Source organism: Euleptes europaea, chromosome 2 (genome assembly GCF_029931775.1).
Source record: "Euleptes europaea isolate rEulEur1 chromosome 2, rEulEur1.hap1, whole genome shotgun sequence".
In the NCBI taxonomy this organism is placed as follows: domain Eukaryota; kingdom Metazoa; phylum Chordata; class Lepidosauria; order Squamata; family Sphaerodactylidae; genus Euleptes; species Euleptes europaea.
The window spans coordinates 85,166,229-85,187,857 of record NC_079313.1 but is presented as its reverse complement, the minus strand read 5'-3'; the positions used below and the strand labels follow the sequence as shown (position 1 = coordinate 85,187,857).

The 21,629-nt window shown below is 46.0% G+C and overlaps 1 protein-coding gene across 2 annotated transcripts in view; it reads left to right on the top strand.

The window, feature by feature from the left end:
- The window catches only part of GRM4 (glutamate metabotropic receptor 4), a 310,121-nt gene that overhangs the window by 237,666 nt on the left and 50,826 nt on the right, over positions 1 to 21,629 (top strand). For both annotated transcript variants that reach the window (XM_056844265.1, XM_056844266.1), the window contains exons 6-8: positions 7,089 to 7,289; positions 13,132 to 13,268; positions 15,500 to 16,435. In XM_056844265.1, the coding sequence (XP_056700243.1) occupies positions 7,089 to 7,289; positions 13,132 to 13,268; positions 15,500 to 16,435 (1,274 nt within the window). The remainder of the gene's footprint in view (positions 1 to 7,088; positions 7,290 to 13,131; positions 13,269 to 15,499; positions 16,436 to 21,629) is intronic.

The window sequence follows — 21,629 nt, the reverse complement described above, 5'->3', positions numbered from 1 at the left end:
CCTTCCCCCCGCCCCCAGATGGGCTGTCTCTCCTGTCTGGCTTTTCCTCACTCCCCTGCCCTCCTATGCTGTGGCCCTGCCAGGACTCCCAGGCCAAGGCGTGTCCCTGCCAGCAGGAGCATTCTCGCCCTTACCAGCCCACTGGGGATGTGGGCTAGCGTTGTCAACCTTCAGGTGGTGACTGGAGATTTCCCACTATTACAACTGATCTCCAGGCGACAGAAATCAGTTCCCCCTGGAGAAAATGGCCACTTTGGCAATTGGACTCTATGGCATTGAAGTCCCTCCCCTTTCCAAACCCCGCCCTCCTCAGACTCCCCCCACCCAAATCTCCAGGTATTTCCCAACCTGGAGCTAGCAACCCTAATGTGGGTGGCACCCAGCCAGCTGCACCCAAGGTAGACGGGCCTCCTGACTGAGGCAGCAGCTGGGGTCGTAGCCCAATTGCCTGTTCCTGGGACGGGCCACATGCCAGTGGGCCTGGCAGCTGCACAGGCGATTCCTGGGGTGGCTATGCCAGACCCACTGCCAGGGGCTTTTTCTGCACACACCCCCACATTTTCATGTATTTCTGAAGTAAGGAATAACATGGAACGTGAGGGAAACAAGTTTCTTATTCAGGATACTGAATACTTCAGGATAAAAATATTCAAAAAACAAATTTGGCCTGCACTTTTAGGTGCACTTAGACTGCAAAAACCAAACACTTGCAAATTAGGAATGTTGTGTATACATACTCATCTGCAACTGTGATCACTTTAGCCTATAAAGGGAGTCATTACTTAAAACTCTGTTAGACTGTTAAAGCAGTCATTTAAAGCTCTTTGGCATTTCTTCAAGAGTTCTGCCCTTACACTAAAAGGCTGGGATTTCTATATGTTTTCCTCAAACTGTTTTGTCCCTTTTTCTTTGCAGCTTAGGTTTCTTGAATGTATGTCTCCCTGAATGCAGTGGGGCTTATTCCCGGTTAAGTATTGTGTGATTGCAATCTTGGCTACAATTCAGGGGTTACTTCTGATGCCTGTTACTAAAGGCAACCAGTGGTTCTGCAGAACATCAGCTACCAAATTACAAGCCTTACATGTTAAGAATCCTTGCTGGGTTTGTTACAACAAACTAACATAGCAACACGGCTCTCCTGGGTCATATTGTATTCCAGACACAGTTCAAGGTGCAGGATTTGACAGTGCTGCAAAGTGAAGCAAAAACCTTCTCTTCAAGCTATTATATCGCTTGATAGCTGAAGGTGCCTCCTTAATGACCTCTGATGGCTGGTGGCTGCTGCATGCTGCAGGAATCTGCGTTATACTTGAACAGGAACTGATGGAAAGAGTTTTGGAAAGAACAGAAGCCTGAGTTTTGGAAACTAGGGGGTGGGAGTAGCAGCCAGGTACCTGCAAGGGTCTGCTGTTGATCTGAAGGAACTGGTACTAGGGTTGCCAACCTGTAGGTACTAGCTGGAGATCTCCTGCTGTTATAACTGATCTCCAGCCAATAGAGATCAGTTCCCCTGGAGAAAACAGACGCTTTGGCAATTGGTCTCTATGGCATTGAAGTCCCTCCCCTCCCCAAACCCCGCCCTCCTCAGGCTCCACCCCAAAAATCTCCAGGTATTTCCCAGCCTGGAGCTGGCAGCCCTAGTGGCCAGCCCTAATGATGTCACCAGGAATGCTGAAGAGTTTCTGACCTCTGTGAGCGTCCAACCACCCAATGACCCCCTCATCTCCCCCAGGCACTCTTCACAAATCCATTGCACTGGGTTTGGCCGCAGCAACGTGGGTCCTCAGCCTCCTTCCCTGTCCCCCAGCACTTTAAGCATTGCTGGGACCTGCTTCTCTGATGCCAAGATGCCTGGAAAACGTAGTTCCCTCTGTGCCTGACATCCTAACACTCAAAAGTCCTGGGGGAGAGGGAGGGCTGCAGTCAGAAGAATATCGGGCTGAGGGGGGATGGGCAGGGAAAGACCGAGAGGAGTGGGGTGGGGAGGAATAATTCTTCTGCATCTCACATTACAGGGCATACCAGATGAAAATTCTCATTGGATTGGAGGCCCACATTATGAGCCATCAAAGTCTGTAGTCTGAGCCTATTAGAAACGTCAGCAGCATAATTAACCATGAATGCGTACAGAAAGGCATTCTTCTCTGCTTTGAAAACCCTCTTTCTCTAGAGCTTCAGCAAAAGCCCAAGCTGAGGCAGAAACGATGCAAGACGTTTCAGAAACGTGGACAAGCATATATTACTAAGTAGTGAAGCGGGATGACTTTGCTAATATGTTTTATTTCTAATACCCTCTGGATAGTTGACATTCTAATACCCTCTGGATAGTTGACATTTTAAAACAACAATTTTAAATTTTAACACATTTTGAGTGTTACAGTGCAATCCTAAACAAAGTTATGTCCATCTCAGTACAATGAAGTCAAAGGTCTTAGACAGGGTTGCCAACCTCCAGGTAATAGCGGAAGATCTGCTATTACAACTGATCTCCAGCCGATAGAGATAAGATTGGCTGGAGAAAATGGCCGCTTTGGCAATTGGACTCTATGGCATTGAAGTCCCTCCCCTCCCCAAACCCTGACCTCCTCAGGCGCCGTCCCCAAAATCTCCCGCCGGTGGCAAAGAGGGACCTGGCAACCCTAGTCTTAGAAAGGAATGACATTGGTTAGGAGGACACTGCTAGAGACAGGGAGGCTTTGAGTGGCTAATGAAGAATTTCCACGGCTATATTTTTCTCTCAATGCTTCCAAGTGAGAGCGTGAGAGTGTCTCCTTTCCCTCTGACATGAATCACCACACCTCCTAGGGTACACATCACAGACATCTTCCGCACAATTAGTGTAGCCTGTGATATTGCTGGAAGGAACTGGCTGGGTGAAGGGAGCGCTTTCTAGACACAGATTTCCACATATTTCCTGTGTCACTGTCAAATGCAGAAACCTCTTGACAGGAGGGGGACACAAGGAAGTCCACATTCGATGCTGTAGCAGATGTTGAACAGCAAATTCACTTTAATCAATGCAGGCCAAAAGGACACAGAACAGAGCCAGCTCACTTTAACCAGGGGTAGGAAGACATTCACTGGGCTACATTTGGGAGTCAGTTTAAAATACAAAAGTCACACAGTGTCCTTTTGAACACTGGCCAGGTCTACAAATTTCAGTTTTTGCCTACAAAAATAACACACTCAAAAGTTCAGTCCTTTCCCAGTGGTTGCTTGTCTGTTTTGCAGGCTGAAGCTGCGGGTTAACACAAGTGGCTGTCATTCATAAATGGCAAGTGCATTTGATACCAGAATCTGGAACTAACCAGATGTGAAACTGGGAGGTCTGTCATCAATCTCCCTATCCTTTAAAAATAGATACAACAGCTGCTAAGGGACACCCACTTGGATCTGGGTCATAGGTGAGGGTGGAAGAGGAGTTTATCTCTTCCATACCTGCATAGTTTTTCGTTTGAGCCTCCTCTCCACCCACTGTTTTTAGCCTTGGAAAGAAAAAAAGGAACTGTGTACAGTATATATATGAGAGAGATGGAGGGGGTTTCAACTGGTGAACTTATATGGGGGAGGAAGAGTTAAACCCCTCCTCCCTTTCTACATATTTGCAGTCGGAATCTGGGCATATGCAACTCCTCTATCTATTTTTTAAATGCAGGGAAGGGCTGATCATAGGTCTCCAAATCTCATTAATTAGATCCTCAGTTCCCAACAGCTGATAATCATAGATCCTATACAATGAGAGTCCTTTGCCTCACTTCTGCTAGGTCAGTGCCTTCTTTTATTTCAGAATGTTCCCTATTTCTGAAGTCCCAGCTCCCCTGTGAGTCCGGTTGCTATGTGCGCAGACAACCTTCCCTCTCTGCGAAATTCTGTGGAAAGGGTCACTGGGAGTCTGGGAAAGCGCTGGCTATTACTTCTTGGCAAAGTACCACACCACGCCATGGCGCAGGGGGTTCCTCTTTTAGCTCTAATTAACAGTGCGCAAAGTTAATCGTATCTTTTGCTGAATGATTAAAATGTTTCCAGTCCCATTAAGAATGGTTATGACAGGAAGAGGCAGGCAGCTGTCGTGAGTAATTACCATATACTCGAATGATCCTGTAATCCAGGGCTGGCTGGACCAGGGAGGGGAAGGATAGGGATGGGAGGAAAGCTGAAGGAGTGTCTGGCAGTGGCAAGGACTTGATAGAGCACAGGCTGGAACTGATGGATGTTGTACAGACCATCCTTTGACACAGCTGATAGTGCCTGAGAGACTGAGCAACCGCTAGTGAGATGGATGATGCCAGAGGATGAATAATATTAGCATATGCTACAGCTTGGGCCGTGACTGGGGCACACAAATTGGGGGGATGTTCAAGGAAAATGTGCTTTGAGGCCAACAACAACTCAATTACAAGTGTGTGTGTATGTGGGAGCAATCTATAGATACAGCCTGGTGTGGTAGAATTTGGCATGAGGTTGGAGAGGGGCTGTGGCTCAGTGGGAAAGCCTCTGCTTTGCATGCACAAGGTCCCATGTTCAATCCCTGGCATCTCTAGTTAAAAGGACCAGGCAGTAGGTGATGTGAAAAACATCTACCATTGGGACCACACAACGCAGCATACAAACAAGAATAAAAGAACACGAAAGATACTGAAGACTTGGCCAACCTGAGAAATCAGCAGCGGCTGAACATGGACTGACCCAAACAGGACACAGGGTCTTATTCCAAGACACTGAAATACTGGACAATTCTACCAACTATTTTGTCAGATTGCACAGAGAAGCCATTGAAATTCATAAACATCAGCACAACTTTAACAGAAAAGAAGAGAGTTTAAGAATGAATAAGGCTTGGCTTCCTGTCCTGAAAAACTCCAGAGTAACAAAGGCTGTTACCGCACTAGGTATTCCCAGTGATGTATCAAGAGTTTGGAAATGTTATAAAAAACATTGCTTTAAAAGGGTTTTTGGATGCCACGGCTAAAAAATGATTGGAAGACGTCTTCACAGCTAAAGGGGCCAAACAAAGTGCGAACAGTATTTTTTATAACAGTTTCAAACTCATAATACATCGGTGGGAATACATAGAAAGTGTGAACAGTATTTTTTATAACATTTTCAAACTCTTAATATATTGATGGGAATACCTAGTGCAGTAACAGCCAAAGACTACAGTCCACAATAGCCATGCAGATTAGCTTTGGATTCCACATGTTAACAGATCCCTTCAGGATACAATGGCTCCACATTAACATACCACACCCTAATTAACACATTACCTTGATACTTACAGGACAATGACTAGCACATTACCTTTGATACTTTTGCAGGACAATGACTCAGCTCAAACTCAACCCCCTTCTGACTATATATATTACTCTTCCAACACACTTTGACACTGGGGATTACTGCATTATGTATTCCCAGCGATGTATTAAGAGTTTGAAAATGTTATAAAAAATACTGTTCGCACTTTCTATGTATTCCCACCAATGTATTAAGAGTTTGAAAATGTTATAAAAAATACTGTTCACACTTTGTTTGGCTCCTTTAGCTGTGAAGATGTCTTCCAACCACTTTTTAGCTGTGGCATCCAAAAACCCTTTTAAAGCGATGTTTTTTATAACATTTTCAAACTTAATACATCGCTGGGAATACATAATGCGGTAACCCCCACTGAGAGACACTGTCCTTCAGTGTTACTCCTCTGAAGATGCCTGCCACAGCTGCTGGTGAAACATCAGGAAAGAAAATACCAAGACCATGGTCACACAGCCCGGATAACATACAAGAACTGGACTACCTGAGACCATTGTCAGTCTGAGTAGATAATAGTGACCTTGATGGACCGATGGTCTGATTCAGTAAAAGCAGCTTCACGTGTGTATTTCAATATCCTCAGTTCATGCAATGAAAGTACTTTAATTATCTGTAGCTCCACTAGGAAACTTACTGGTAAAATGAAAATAAGACTCTCTTTATTCATCTTACTTATTTTTTGGGTGATCTGGAAAACGGCGCTTTCTTTCTGGACCACAGAAAGAATACTGAAGGGCTATTATACATGCCTCATTGTGTCTTCTCTGAGAAGCAGTGCGGTGTGGCCATTGGGTCACAAGGTATGGACCTGTTTAAAAAAGAGACAACATGATGCCTGGCAGTAGTGTGCAAATGAGGACATGCTTAGCAAGCCCAAGCAGAACACACACACACACACACACACACAAATAGTTTTGGTGTTCAAGAATCAAGACCACATGAACAAACTGTGCTTAAGTGAAATGTGGGGCAGAGCATTTGTTTTCCCAGTGAGGTCATGGGAAATATAACAGCTTAAGACAGAACGTTATGTAGGAGGGTCCCATTCCCTGTTGGACTCCTTAGGGGACTGATAGCGTGCAAGGTCCAGGGCAGTCTGTCACCAGAAAACAGGTGCTCAGTTGTTAGATGAGGGCCAGTTGCTGACCATAAAAGACCCACCATTGTTTGTGCCCCTTTATCTCAGGGGCCTTCAGACAATTTCACTGGTGACATAATGGAACACCATCAGAAGCATTTTCATAGATGATGCTTAAATTGACTTAGCCTCTGTCTAGGAGAACATGTGAACAGTGTAAGGTTCAGGTGAGAAAATGCCCAGTCCTGCTCCTCCATTTGAAAGCAATCTAAAAGATGATGGAAAGAATGGGCTGCACTAGAGGCTTCTGTGGCAATGCTAGTGCTTTACTGACACGCACAACACTTTGTCTCTATGGAGGTAACCTCTCTATTTCAGGTTGGTAAATAACCCTTCATTCCCTATATTTTCAGGCAATAATTTCCTTTGTACTTTTGCTCCCAGGAATTACTGCATTTTATTTTCTCAGTGCATCTTTCCCGCATTGGACAGTACCTCAATTGAATGCTTCTTGCAAGAGGCAGAGCAAAGCCTTCTAAACGTCACCAAGCTGCTCACTCAGGCAGTGGTATAATTTTGAAATTTTGAGGAAATTGAAATCCTGCAGTCTGTACCACAAAGAAACTAGATAACCCTGGCCAGGACTACAGCTTCCATCAGAAACATGTCACAGAACCAAGCGCTGTGTCTTTTTTTATTGTTCCAGATCGCGAGCGGATTGGCCAAGACTCTGCCTATGAGCAGGAGGGGAAGGTGCAGTTTGTCATCGATGCTGTCTACGCTATGGGCCATGCATTGCACAACATGCACAAGAACCTATGCCCCGGGAAGATCGGCCTTTGCCCCAAGATGGACCCAGTAGATGGTGCAGAGCTGCTCAAGTACATCCGTAGCGTCAATTTCTCAGGTTTGTCCAAGTGGGTGGGATTGTCCTCTAGGCTACGTAATGATTTCCAGGGGAAGGATTTATGCAATTGTAGTATATTACTGAAGCTCCTTGGGGTATCATGACATCTTTTCCTAGATTAAATGTATAAACCTGCGTTTAATGTAATTGCTCCTTTCTCTCCCCCTCTCTCTGAAGGAAACATTTCAGACTGGACCTTCTGAATAAACCAATTCATGCACAAAACTGGAATTACTAATACATTTTTGTGTGTACCTAAATAATATATAGTTGACCAGGCATCCAGGATCTTCTAGCTCTGCCCATATGGATTAACCAGGGAGGACTTGAGCCAGAGCCAAAATTACATCTTCCCAAAGTCCCACCATGATTCTATCCACACAAACAATCCCCTTTTTTAACACTGTGCATTTCCTTACTCCCCTTCCATTTTTGCTCCTTTTCTTTAGCAGAATATATTACCTCTCCCCTGATTAGTGATTCTTTAACATCTTCTAGAAACTCATCACTTCCTCACATTATATCTCTTTAATATACATTTTCTGTTCCTTCTTTCTTATTACATCTATTTATCTCTCCTCTGCAATCTCCTCACAATCTGTCTCTCTTATTTATTCCTTCCCTATCACGTTGTTTGATTTTCTTGCTTTCTTCTGTTATTGGGATTTATTTATGCAATTCGTTTGATTTTGTTTTAAGATAAAGTTTTGAGGGGGAAAACAGCAAAAAAGCCTTGGTTTGAGGCAACTTGCTAAACAAATCACTGTAATTAAAGATTTCGTAGTCCTTCTCATCTAATCACATCCTTCTCTGGATAAATACATTCTGACGGCATTTAAACCTTTTAATCGTATGCCAGATCATTTCTTTGTAGTCAGCCAATGGGGTCTCTTCTCTTAATTGGCCTGACTTTTAAATGGTTTATGCTCTAGGATACCTCATAGTACTAATTTGATTTATTTTCCTTTTATGAACTCCCCGCCACACACACAGTTTTAGCACGGTGTGGGCATATTCTGAGTGTTTTGATATGTAGTGAGAGTTCAGTTTAACATTTCTTCGAAAATCTATGAAAAATGGCAAAGGTGCAATTTGGTGAGATGTGTTCTCACTACATGTCAGGGCACTGACAGTTTGGATTTTGCTGCCATAAAGAAGCTCCCTCAGATCGAACTGCATTTAGTCTAGCCCAAAGCTTCTTAAACTGTGGGTCATGACCGCAGATGGGGTCGCGTAACTGAATGTGGGGGGGGGGATTTGGCAACAGCATGCAAATTCGTATGCAAATTTGCTTTCATCTTTAATAAATGGTAAAATTATATGTATACCAAAGAATTGTTTTAAAATAAATTTATTTATAATTTATTATCAGTAAATGCATGATTTGTATACCTAAAAATTAAAAATTTCTCGGCGGCGAAAAGGGGGCGCAAGTGGAAAAAGTTTAAGAAGCCCTAGTCTAGCACTGTGATATGAAGGCTGTACAAGTGACAAACACAAGAAGCCTATCAGAGAGCTCTGTGGGATGCCTGCACTCAATTTTCCAACTGCTGTCCATACATTCCAAGCCACAGTCACATATGGGTTTGGAAAGAGCTATCAAGATCCAGAATGTTAGAATCCCACTAAGGGCCACTTCCAGCATTTTTTCTGCTAGGGTTGCCAGATCCTTCTTTGCCACCGGTGGGAGATTTTTGGAGCGGAGCCTGAGGAGGGCGGGGTTTGGAGAGGGGAGGGACTTCAATGCCATAGAGTCCAATTGCCAAAGTGGTCATTTTCTCCAGGTGAACTGATGTCTATCAGCTGGAGATCAGTTGTAATAGCAGGAGATCTCCAGCTAGTACCTGAAGGTTCAAATCTAACACAGATCAACCATACAAAGTATAGCTAAACAACAGACTGTATTATACAATAACATTGACAAGCACATTCAACAAGTCCTATTTCTTAAGCATAAAGACACAAAGTCACAATATTTCTTCTTCTTTCCACACCTGAAAGGAGAAGAAAACCTTGAATTGGTACCTGTTGGACTTTTTGTCTGTCTTTAGGATAGTGAGTTTTGGAAACCTTGGAATATTGTGACTTTGTGTCTTTATGCTTAAGAAATAGGACTTGTGTGGGCTTGTCAATGTTATTGTATAATACAGTCTGTTGTTTAGCTATACTTTGTATGGTTGATCTATGTTAGATTTGGAGTAACTACATTTATACACAGAGGTGTCTATTTTGGCTTAGTACCTGAAGGTTGGAAACCCTACCTTTTGCTCATCCTGCGAGGGAAGGGTTTTCGGTTTTCTAGTGTGGTTAGGCTCTGTTCTTCTTCAGAGGAGGACAAACACAGGAGAAGGAAGGGAAAGCCAGTTTGTTTCTGCCTCCAGTTTTAGAAAGATCCAAGTGCACATTGAGTCTATTTGGCACAGTCCTAAGAATATTTCTAAGAATAGGGTAACCTCTGTTTACATTGCTTGTGTGTGGGTGTGTGCAAGCGTGCCAGCCCAAGGGAAGGGACTGAACACTCTCAAACGCAGCCCAAGGGGGAGGGCAAATTAAACTGTCCCCAATGTCTGCACACTTGGTTCTGGTTACTGAGCAGCTGGTGAAAACGCCCCCTCGGGCACTGATTGCTATTGTACTTAAGAGCTGTGTCCTGCTCCCCACTCCCTCTCCCTCCCAGGCGCCATCCTTCAGCAGTCCTCTGTGACTGTCCCTTTTGCACATGAATGGCAGGGATGTCAATGCTAATCATTCTCGGTGTACATCAAGTGTAATGAGCTGTCTGCAAAGGCATTCAGAACCAGAATGGGGAAAGGCAGCTGTCCTGCCTCTCAGCTTGCCTTTAAACCTGCCAGGGTCTGCCTGTGACTGCAGGTGTTGTTGTGGGGAGGAGGTCAGCCTAACAAAGCTTGGAGAGAGCAGCTGGCCTCCTCTTCCACTCACTGAGGGCTGCCTGCCACTGACTGTGGACCATAAACTGTCGGCAGAGAGGTCTTTACTGAGCACAAACTCCGATCCTTTGCCTGGAAACTGTGCAGGGGATTAAACAACGCAGACCTGTGTTCCGTCTGCAACTGCAGGCCAGGCTTACTGTCAAGATTGTTGCAGGGAGGTTCTTGAGTATATACTAGGCTTCCCAACCTCCAGGTACTAGCTGGAGATTTCCTGCTATTACAACTGATCTTCAGCCAATAGAGATCAGTTCCCCTGGAGAAAATGGCCACTTTGGCAATTGGACTCTAGGGCATTGAAGTCCCTCCTAGGGTTGCCAAGTGACAGGTGGTGGCAGGCAAACCCCTGCCAATTCACCTGGCTTCCCATTGACCAGCTGAGGGTCGGCGGGCAACCTCTGCACGCGCGCCTCCCCGGCAACACGTCACTTCTGGTTTACACCTGGAAGAGCCGCATCGCAAGGGGCCAGTTACCACTCAAACTCCCAGTTGCGACCCCCCCCACCTCCACTCCAAAAACTTCCCACCGAAGGAGAAGGGGAACCTAGTAAGCCTAGTCCCTTCCCTCCCCAAACCCTGCCCTCCTCAGGCTTCACCCCAAAAATCTCCCTCCGGTGGTGAAGAGGGACCTGGCAACCGTAGTATATACAGAAGGTAGGCCTGCCATCTTTTAAAGCTGTAGTTGTGCATTTAACAATCACTTGCTCTGCAATGAACTTTATCTCCATGCCCTATAAAGCTTCACTTACTAATCCCTGGAGGTCAAACCTCTGTTAAAGGCTGAGGGGCCCCTGAATCTACTGCCTTTCAGTTGATTTGGGCAACCCAGTGTCCTAGTATTATGAGAGAAGGAGAAGCTCAAAACACTGCAGTATTTCCTCACAGGTTTAGCTATTATGTTCCTGGAGGGCTGTTGTATATATGTGGCTGGTGTTTGACTTCATGGGTCACAAGTTGTGTAAATAGGGTTGTCAGCTCTGAGTTGGGAAATACCTGGAGATTTTGGAGGTGGAGCCTGAGGAGGGTGGTGTTTGGGGAGAGGAGGGACTTCAATGGGTTATAATGCTATAGAGCCCACCTTCCAACATGACCATTTTCTCCAGGTGAACTGATCTCTGTCACCTGGAAATCAGTTGTAAAAGTGGGCGATCTCCAGCCACCACCTGGAGGTTGGCAAGCTTATGTGCAGGCCTGATGTACATTTTCACACATAAGTCACAAAAGGTGCCTTAGCTGATGTCATTACCTTTATCTGGATCCTCTTCTCTGTCTTTAAAGTGGCCTGCCTTAAATACATTAGTAGACAATGCTTTCTTCATCATTTGATCTTCATGGTGGCTCAGTGATAAGAGTATCTGCTTGCAGAAGGGAAAATTTCACACAGAGGTGGACCAGAAAGTTATGCAGCAGCATCACTCTCAGTCCCCGGCTCTTTGTTCAGCCTGCTTCCAGCCTTGCAACTTCATGAAGTGCACGTTCGTCTGGCTCTATATAAATGTGTTGTTATTTTCCATTGCAAGCGCTGCAGTTGAATACTGAGAGGGAATTACCGCTCTCGGTGAATGAATGATGCAGCATCGTGATGTACTGTCAGCATGTATGGATTCATTGCTCAGTGGCTTCAGAGAGAAGAATGTGCTCGGACAACAGCAGAGGTGTGACAATATGCAGATGAATCAAGAGGGAAAGGGAAGCAGGGCCGCCTGGTGTCTTTTGGATCTGATTGGGTGAATTATAAGGGAAAGAGAAGGGTCCTTCTCTCTGTCGCTTTTTTTGGTTTGCCCCTAATACTTTATGTAACCCTGTCATGAACCTCTTTTTCCTTTGTTCTGCTGCAAAAGAAACTTCACCAAGTTACCACGGTTGGTGCCTAAGATTTTAACTCATAAAATTTGAGTTTAGATTTATGGTCTCTGTGTCTGTTTGACTGTCTCCTGTTCTGTATGCAGACTATTCAGAGATTTGTCCGTGCTCCTTATACATGTCCTCCCAAAGTCCATTTCAGCCCTTCTCATCTTTTATATGCCACTTATGAATGTTAATGTCAGAGAGAATTTGGGGAGGGGGAGGAATATGTACTATAGCCAGTGGAGGTTTTAGCATTGGTTTTTGGAGCTGATTTAAAATAAAGACCATTTAGGCCTCATGCTTACCAATAGTTTTTTCTCTTCTTAGTTTAAACAGCTCCTAACCTGGTGGGCTTCTGGGCTCTAACTCAGCACAAATATTTAATTCTATGTATTACCAAGGACGAGGAAGATTTCACTTGGCAATACAGGAATTTAAGAACAATGCTTTTTTTTTTTAGTTGCTGATGACAAAGAAATAATTTTTCAATATTTCAGACAAGACTGTGGGCTAGATTCTCACTGCAATAGAAGTAACTTGATTCAGTGGCTGGGCAATTGACCTCTTACATTGAGTAGAATGAAGCTGTTTGACTGACATGCAAATATGGCCCTATTTCTTCAGCAGAAATGTTTGTGTATACATCAGCTGAGTCTCTCTCTTTCTCTACCTCTGTTTCTTTATTTCCCTTACACAGACAGGAAGGGTAATTTCAGGCTAGCAAGGCTAGTTTACTCACCCCACTTCATTTACTGACAAGCTTCTAGTCACATTCAGTAGGCACTAAACAACTATGGCCCATTGGAGTATGATCCAGTTAAGCATGTTTAAATCCTGTTGATTTTAGTGGGAGAATTAAGTCCCCGATTTGCTATGCTTAACCACTGAAACCAGTAGGACTTAACATAGGCTTGCGATTGCACTCAGTTTTCCCACTGATTCTAAACAAGCGAGTGAGAGAGACAGAACTTCCTTGGAAGATCAGACACACAGCCCAGGTCAGCAGTGCTTTTCTTTCTCCAACAGAAATGCTTTGTGCCTTGCAGGAATTGCTGGGACCCCTGTGACGTTCAACGAGAATGGAGATGCCCCAGGCCGCTATGACATCTATCAGTACCAGATCAAGAATGCCACTCCTGAGTACAAAATTATTGGGCACTGGGCCGATCACTTGAATTTAAAAGTAAGCAAGCTTTTAACCTGAGTTTAGGTTTGCCTAGAGTCTTTGGGGAGACCAAACTTGAAGCTCCTGCGTTTTCACTAAGAAAAACACAGATGGGCTCGTATGAAGCTCCAGTACCACTAGTCAGTGTCCCAGTCAAAATGGAATAGATCTTGACTTAACCCGTTTGTATGCAAGTACTATAAACATCATGCAGAGTGATAATTAAAAACAAAAATATTTAGCGCTGGTTGCTCTCTGATCCTTTTTGGTGCAGTGGTAACATATGTAGGCCAGAACTGGGGGCTCTAGAGAAATAAGAGGTGTAAACGTCTTTTACTTGGCAAGCTAATGCTTACGTTATTAGCTTTATTCATGAAGGGCCTTAAAAGCACCATTTCAAGGGAAGGGAATGAAGAGCATATTTGACACTCTCAATGAATGTAATGGGACTTAAAAGTGTTGCCCGTGGTTGGGCTCTTCCCTAACCCTTCTACAAAGTTAAATTTTGAAAGCAAAATTTTTAAATGTTTGCCTTTCAAAAACAGTAATTTCAACTCTGAAATGTTATGCAAGTTTGAATTTTTCCAGAATTTCATTTCAGTTCTAATTAAAGGATGGTGACAGGGCCGTGTGGAGCTCAGAACAACAGCAAAAAAGCTTTTCAGGTGTGAGATCACATAGGGGGAAAACACTAGGGTTGCCGGCTCCAGATTGGGAAACACGTGGAGATTTTGGGGGTGGCGCCTGAGGAGGGTGGGATGCGGGGAGGGGAGGGACCTCATCAGGGTATTATTCCATAGCGTTCACCCTCCAAAGCTGCATTTTCTTCCGGGAAACTGAGCTCTATAGCCTGGAGATGAGTTGTAATTCTGGGAGATCTCCAGGCCCCGACTGTAGTTGGGCAACCCTAGGCAATACAGGATTGTCAATTTGTAATAACAGTGTATGGCTGAGAATCACAGATAGACTAGGCCAAGTGACATAAAAATAGCACGGCTAGAATATTTATTGTAGGCTGCCCAAGGCATCCAGAAAAGGGAAACAAAATAAATGCAGTTAATTTAAAACAAAGAAATCCCAGTTACTAAAAAGACCAGCAATGAAGACAACAGTTAGTAAAATCAGCAGCACAACGAATTATTGACAAACAGATGGCAGGCTGTAGAGAGTGGGGTAAAAATCCACCCTCAAAAAAAAATGGTTAAAAAAACCACAGATAGGGGACTGATTTAAAAACTGGGTGAAGAAAAATGTTTTCAGCTGGCATTTAAAACCCAATAAAATAGAACAGCTTCGTCAGCCAAGGAGCATGCCTGTTTCTGGCTGCCGGTTACCTTGCTGTGGGTAAGGGCCCTGAGAACAGGGCTTGCAATGATTAGGGTTGCCAACCTGCAGGCAGTAACTGGAGATCTCCTGCTATTACAACTGATCTCCATCAGATAGAGATCAGTTCCCCTGGAGAAAATGGCCACTTTGGCAATTGGACTCTATAGCATTGAAGTCCCTCCCCTCCCCAAACCCTGCCCTCCTCAGGCTCTGCCCCAAAAACCTTCAGATATTTCCCAACCTGCAGCTGGCAACCCTAGCAATGATCCTCTTAGTAGGTGGGCTCCTGCTAATCAAGTTGGTGTAGGTTAGTTAGGTCACTTTAGAAGTGAAGTTGATTAGCAGGACCTCTTGCAATGAATATTTCAGGGCAGGGAGAGACTACATTACAATTAGCAGGGGTGCCGCAGAGCTGAAGGAGAAGGGATGCTGCAAATCTGCAAAGGTGAGAGACTAAGGGAGAAATCCTAAACTGGCCTACTCTGAAGTAAGTCCTGTTTAATTTAGGACTGAGGCTTAAGTTACCAGGGGCCACTATTAAAATGAAGAGAGCAGTGCTAGGGGAAGGGCTATGAGTCAGGGTAGAGTATCTGCTTGACATGCTGAAGGTCCCAGGTTCAATCCCTGGCATCTCCAGTTAAAAGCATTAGGCAAGTAGGTGATGTGAAAGACCTCTGCCTGAGACCCTGGAAAGCCGCTGCTGGTCTGAGCAGACAATACTTACTTTGATGGACCAAGGATCTGATTCAGTATAAGGCAGCTTCATGTGTGTCCTTGTGTTCAGAATGATTGGAAAGTATAACAGTTAACTTAGAAGCAGGTGTTCTAGCAAAGTGAGTGGGACATGCTGGTCTGGTCCAGCTCTTGCTGCTAGGGTGCTGAGCTCATGTTGGCTAGTAAGAGCCTTTCTATTTCTGCTGCAGATGGAGCGCCTGCATTGGCCCGGAGGAGGCAACCGGGTGCCCACCTCAATCTGCAGCCAGCCATGCAAGCCAGGAGAAAGGAAGAAGCTGGTGAAAGGGATCCCATGCTGCTGGCATTGTGAGCGCTGCGACGGGTACCAGTATCAACATGATGAGTTCCACTGCAAGGTGTGCCGCTTCAACGAGCGCCCCAATGAGAACCACACAGGCTGCATCCCCATCCCCATCGTCAAGCTAGAGTGGAGCTCCCCTTGGGCTGTGGTGCCGGTTTTCATTGCCATTGTGGGCATCATCGCCACTCTCTTTGTGGTGGTGACGTTCGTGCGCTACAATGACACGCCCATCGTCAAGGCATCAGGGCGAGAGCTCAGCTACGTGCTGCTGACGGGCATCTTTCTCTGCTATGCCACCACCTTTCTGATGATCGCTGGGCCTGACATGGGCACCTGCTCGCTGCGGCGGGTCTTCTTGGGGCTGGGCATGAGCATCAGCTATGCTGCCTTGCTGACTAAAACCAACCGCATCTACCGCATCTTTGAGCAGGGCAAGAAGTCAGTCAGCGCCCCTCGCTTCATCAGTCCTGCTTCCCAGTTGGTCATCACCTTCAGCCTCATCTCCCTGCAGCTCTTGGGGGTCTGCATCTGGTTCATTGTGGATCCCTCGCACTCCATCATCGACTATGAGGACCAGCGGACTACGGACCCCCGCTTTGCCCGGGGAGTCCTCAAGTGTGACATTTCGGACCTGTCCCTCATCTGTTTGCTTGGGTACAGCATGCTGCTCATGGTGACCTGCACTGTGTATGCTATAAAGACCCGAGGGGTTCCTGAGACCTTTAATGAAGCCAAGCCCATTGGGTTCACCATGTACACTACCTGCATCGTCTGGTTAGCCTTCATTCCCATCTTCTTCGGGACATCACAGTCAGCAGAGAAGGTAATGGAGGTGGAGCATGGGGAAGAGGGAGGGAATGGCTGGCAAATCTGATTTGTTTCCCAGGTACACATATGATGAAATATCTCTGGTGTGTGTGAATATAAGGGCCGTATAACCCTGCATCTGACATGGTGACTCATTGGTATTATGATGCAGTAGGTTTTCCTACTTTTTCTCTACTGCTTTTGGTTTTCTTGCATTCTCTATTTTTTCTCATCTGCAGTATTCTCTCACTGTTTCCCCCTCTACTTCCATATTGTTCTCTCTTTCTTTCCATTGCTATTTTATTGCAAAATCTTCTGTCCTCATGCCCTCCTGTCCTGTCATATGGAGAGCAGGCATTGTAGGCAGTGACAGCAAATGGAGTTTGTGTCCTACAGAACTATCACCCATAGGCAGGAGCCACTTCTATGACTGCCCTGTACAAATATGGGATTTAGTATCTGGTATAGAATACAATAACCTGAAAATCTCAGCTTTCACTTTTTTAATAAAATCATGTTTCCTGTCCTCGTGGTTCAGAGATCAGCAGGAAAATGCATTGATGCTGCTTGGCATTTCTAAAAAAAACAGAGGGACACAGAGGAAGTTAAGTGATCTGATAGGGTAGCTTCAATGTTTTGCATAATTGCTTACCCCCCAGGCTATCAAAAACAGAATAAATCATGCAAGATAAGCAAATGTATGCAAATTTGACCTATATTTGGCTACTTTTAGTGCAGAATTTGTATTACCTTTTCCACTGAGCACACAGAAACAGCTCCATAAAGAGAGAGAAAATTGGTTGTATTTTTTAAATCCAATACTGACAGAGCATACTGCAGCTCTCTCTAGATCCTGAAGTTCCTGAAGTCTTGATGGGACGTATAGTTGTTTTTCTATCTTATGCTTCCTGCGTAATCTTGGTCTTGAGCTTTGGTGCTCTTTTTCTGAAGGTGAAGGGAATCATGCATCTTGATGGGACAAGTTGGCTGTTTACCCAAACTCCCCAGCCTTTGCGGGGCGTTACTGTTAGTAGCAGGAGCCTAGAATGCATGTACAATAAACTGTGGAAGAATAATCTAACAGCATCATAAATACAAATGTGCAGATGTGGCCATATCATTATTATCATTATAATCATAACTATCATTATTGTGATATCTGGCAAACAATAGTATGGGACCGAGCATTGCCTTAGCATAGTCACAGTGTTGAATTAGAGGGGCAGATACACATCTGTTGATCTAGTCCAGGGGTGGGGAACCTTTTTCCGCCAAGGGCCATTTGGATATTTATAACATCATTCACGAGCCATACAAAATTATCAACTTAAAAATTAGCCGACCAAGCAAGCAGGCAGGCATCCAACCGGTGGTGCACTCACCCACCTGGTGGCACAGGATGGTCTGTTGCACCAGCTGGGCCTAGCTATCCAGCTGCACGCCGGAGTTGCTCCTGCTCTGCACGATCGGGGCCGGATTCTACAGCCGGCTCCTGCTACCTCCGCCTGCAGGGATGAAATGAGGACACACTGGTGAAGAACTCCCCCCCTCACGCATGCATTCTGGCCCTGCCACCTTTAACCCCTCCATTGTTGCCACTTCCGCCCCCAGCCCTCTTGTAGTACAGAGGAAATACGTTTCTCCATAGCCTGGGTGGGAAAGGGTTAACACAGTTTCTTGGGGGGTCCTAGCAGCTCCATAGGGCAAAACAAACTAACATCTGCTTTGAATTGAGGCTATTCCTGTCCGCAGGAGGGGGCGGATCATCAGTCTTAGATCCTTCTGAGCTAGAGATCTACCAGGACCCACGAAGGCCAGACAAAATGATTTTGCGGGCCCCGGGCCTGACATTCCCCACCCCTGATCTAGTCTGTGGAAAACTGACCAGACCATGCAGACAAACGCTTATCTGCAGCAACAGTGATGCCTACTGCTTGAAAAAACACTGCTAGCCGCTGCCACCATCCACCACTATAAGGCTGCTAGGTCCAGAAACAGAAGGTTGCAGCTTCCACAGCAACATGATCTCCAACTGATCTCCATTGTTCTGTCAAGGTCATTATTGTCTACTCTGACAGCAGCTCTTCAGAGTCTCATATGGGGTACTCCCATCACCTTAGCCTTTTAAGTAGAGATGCTTGGGATTGAGCTTGGGTCCTTCTCCATGCAAAGCAGAGTCACTGAGCTACAGCCCCTCCCTGCTGTTCAGTTCAAGAACTGCCATCTAGGGCTGTTGATTCGGTTCGGCCCAAACTGAAAAACAGCTGAATTTCCCCTGATTCGGTGGTTTTTAGTTTGGGACGAACCGAACTCAAAAATGGCAGGAAACCGGGGAGCCGAATTCAGCGAGTTCGGGAGCTCACGAATAAATCCGGTCAATTCGGGGCTGTCAGTAAGCAGCATAACCGTCAGTAAGCAGCATTCTCCTCCCCCGGCCAATCGGTGTCCAAGCTGGGTCTTCTTCTGGCCAATCAGTCAGGATTGAGTACTGGAGGAATCAGCTGATGTGCGGCCCGGCCCGGGGAGAGAGAGAGAGAGAGAGGGAAATCCTCATGTGTGTGTGTGGGGGGGGGTGCTTGTGCACATTCGCTCCTTTCTGTGGCTGCAGGGGGCGTATTTTTTGGGGGTAGGGACACAAAACATTCAGCAGAGATTCAGACAAGCCTTCTTAAGAGACCACCCAAGTTTTGTAAACATTGGGTCAGGGGGTCCCGAGATACGTGCTCCCCCCTTTTTTCTTTCCATGGCTGCAGGGGGCGCATTTTTGGGGGTACAGACCCCAAATTTTCAGTGGAGCTTCAGATGAACCTTCTTAAGATACCCCCCAAGTTTTGTAAACATTGGGCCAGGGGGTCTCGAGATATGGGCTCCACCCCTTTTCCCTCCCCCTTTTCCATTTACGTGGCTGCAGGGGGCGCTTTTTTGGGGATACAGCCCCCAAACTTTCAGCATAGCTTTAGACAATCATTCTTAAGATACCACCCAAGTTTTGTAAAGATGGGTTCAGTGGGGGCAGAAATATTGGCTCCCCCCTTTTCTCTTTCCGTGGCTGCAGGGGGCGTATTTTTGGGGGTGCAGATCCCAAACTTTGAGCGGAGCTTCAGACAAGCCTTCTTAAGAGACCACCCAAGTTTTGTAAACATTGAGTCAGGGGGTCCCGAGATATGGGCTTTCCCCTTTTCCCTATTGGGATGAATGGATCAGCTGATCTTGTATGCATCTCCAGAGCAAAACGTCCCATGTTTAATGGAATCTTCTTGGATTATCCAGTCCTCCTCCCACCCCTCCTGATGGAACAGAAGACAGCCACAGTAAGACCCCTTTGGGGGCTTTAATCTATACTTTTTCTCCTGTGTGTGTGTGTGGGGGGGAAGCAGAGTCTGTGTGTGGGGGGGGGGGGAGGGAGCAGTTTCTGTCGGTGGGTGGGGGAAGCCAAAGGGGGCTTTTGCTGGTTCTGCCTGGGGTGTGTGTTCCCCCTCGAGTCTCTCTCTCCCTGGTTTGAGGGGGGGTTTCAGTTGTGTGTCTTCAGGTTTTCCCTCATTCATAAGAGCGGTTAGGTCTATTTGGATGCTTGCTCAAAACTGGTTTTCAAATGGTGACTTAAAGAATGCATTTGCCTGGTCCCGGGTCCCTTGCAAAAGGGGAAATTCCACCTAGGGCTGTTGAATTAAAAAAAATTCGGTATAGTTCGGATTCGGCCGAATTCAGCCCGTTTAGATTCGGGATATGCCAAAGTCCGAACTCCCCCACTTCGGATCCGTTCAATTCGGCGGGAATTCAAAGTTCCGAAAAAAATTCGGCCGAATAAAGCCATTAAAAACACAATCGCGCCTTTCCGCGGCTCTGGGGGGGCATTTTTGGGGTTAGAGGTCCCAAACCTTCGGCAGAGCTTCAAAGGACGTTTATTGAAAGACTCCCCAAGTTTTGTAAAGATTGGGTCAGGGGGAGCTGAGATATGGGCCCTGAAAGGGGTCCCCCCACCCTTAATGTGCATCTCTCAGCAGAGCTTGCCGCCCACGCACAAAGCTCCCAGCCCCGACAACAGCTGAGAAATTTCCAAAGCAACTGCAAAACAACTGCAAAACAACACAACCTTGTTAAACAACACCTTTGCAACACACAACTGAAACCTCCCCCCTCAAACCAGGGAGTGAGAGACTCGAGGGGGAACACACACCCCAGGCAGAACCGACGAAAGCCCCCTTTTGCTTCCCCCCCACCCACAGAAACTGCTCCCTCCCCAGACACACACAGACTCTGCTTTCCCCCCACACACACACATACACAGGAGAAAAATTATAGATTAAAGCCCCCAAAGGGGTCTTACTGTGGCTGTCTTCTGTTCCATCAAGAGGGGCTGAAGAGGACTTGTAATCCAAGATGATTCCAATTAGGCACGGGACGTTTTGCTCTGGAGATGCACAGGATCGGCTGATCCATTCATCCCAATAGGGAAAAGGGGAAAGGGGAAAGGGGAAAGCCCATATCTCGGGACCCCCTGACCCAATGTTCACAAAACTTGGGGGGTATCTTAAGAACACTGGTCTGAAACTCCGCTCAAAGTTTGGGATCTGCACCCCAAAAAATGCGCCCCCTGCAGCCATGGAAAGAGAAAAGGGGGGAGGCGATATTTCTGCCTCCACTGAACCCATCTTTACAAAACTTGGGTAGTATCTTAAGAATAATTGACTGAAGCTATGCTAAAAGTTTGGGTGCTATATCCCCAAAAAAGCACCCCCTGCAGCCACGTAAATGGAAAAAGGGGGGGAGGGAAAAGGGGGAGAGCCCATATCTCGAGACCCCCTGACCCAATGTTTGCAAAACTTGGGGGGTGTGAGAGATCCCCCTCTCTGAGTTTGCTTCTCCAAATCAGTTGCTCAGACGTGGATACAGAAACAATAGATTTATTGAAGCCTTCAGGAGATGAGACAGGCACAGGTAGAAAGTTGCAAGTGAGGGGCTATACGGGTTTACAGAATATATTGACTCCAGGGCACTGGGGCACTGGGGTTCACACTTATTGTTATGGGAAGTTACAAGCTTGGCATAATACAAAACATCAGACGGATCCCAGGAAGTCTGGTGCGGCTATCACACTTCCAAGGCCGCACCGGCCTGAGGGAGTACTGGCAGGAAGAACAGCGGGGGGGGGAAGATACATGGGCCATCAGGCCTGGCGCCTGAGACCAGAAGGTGTGAACTGCTTTTAC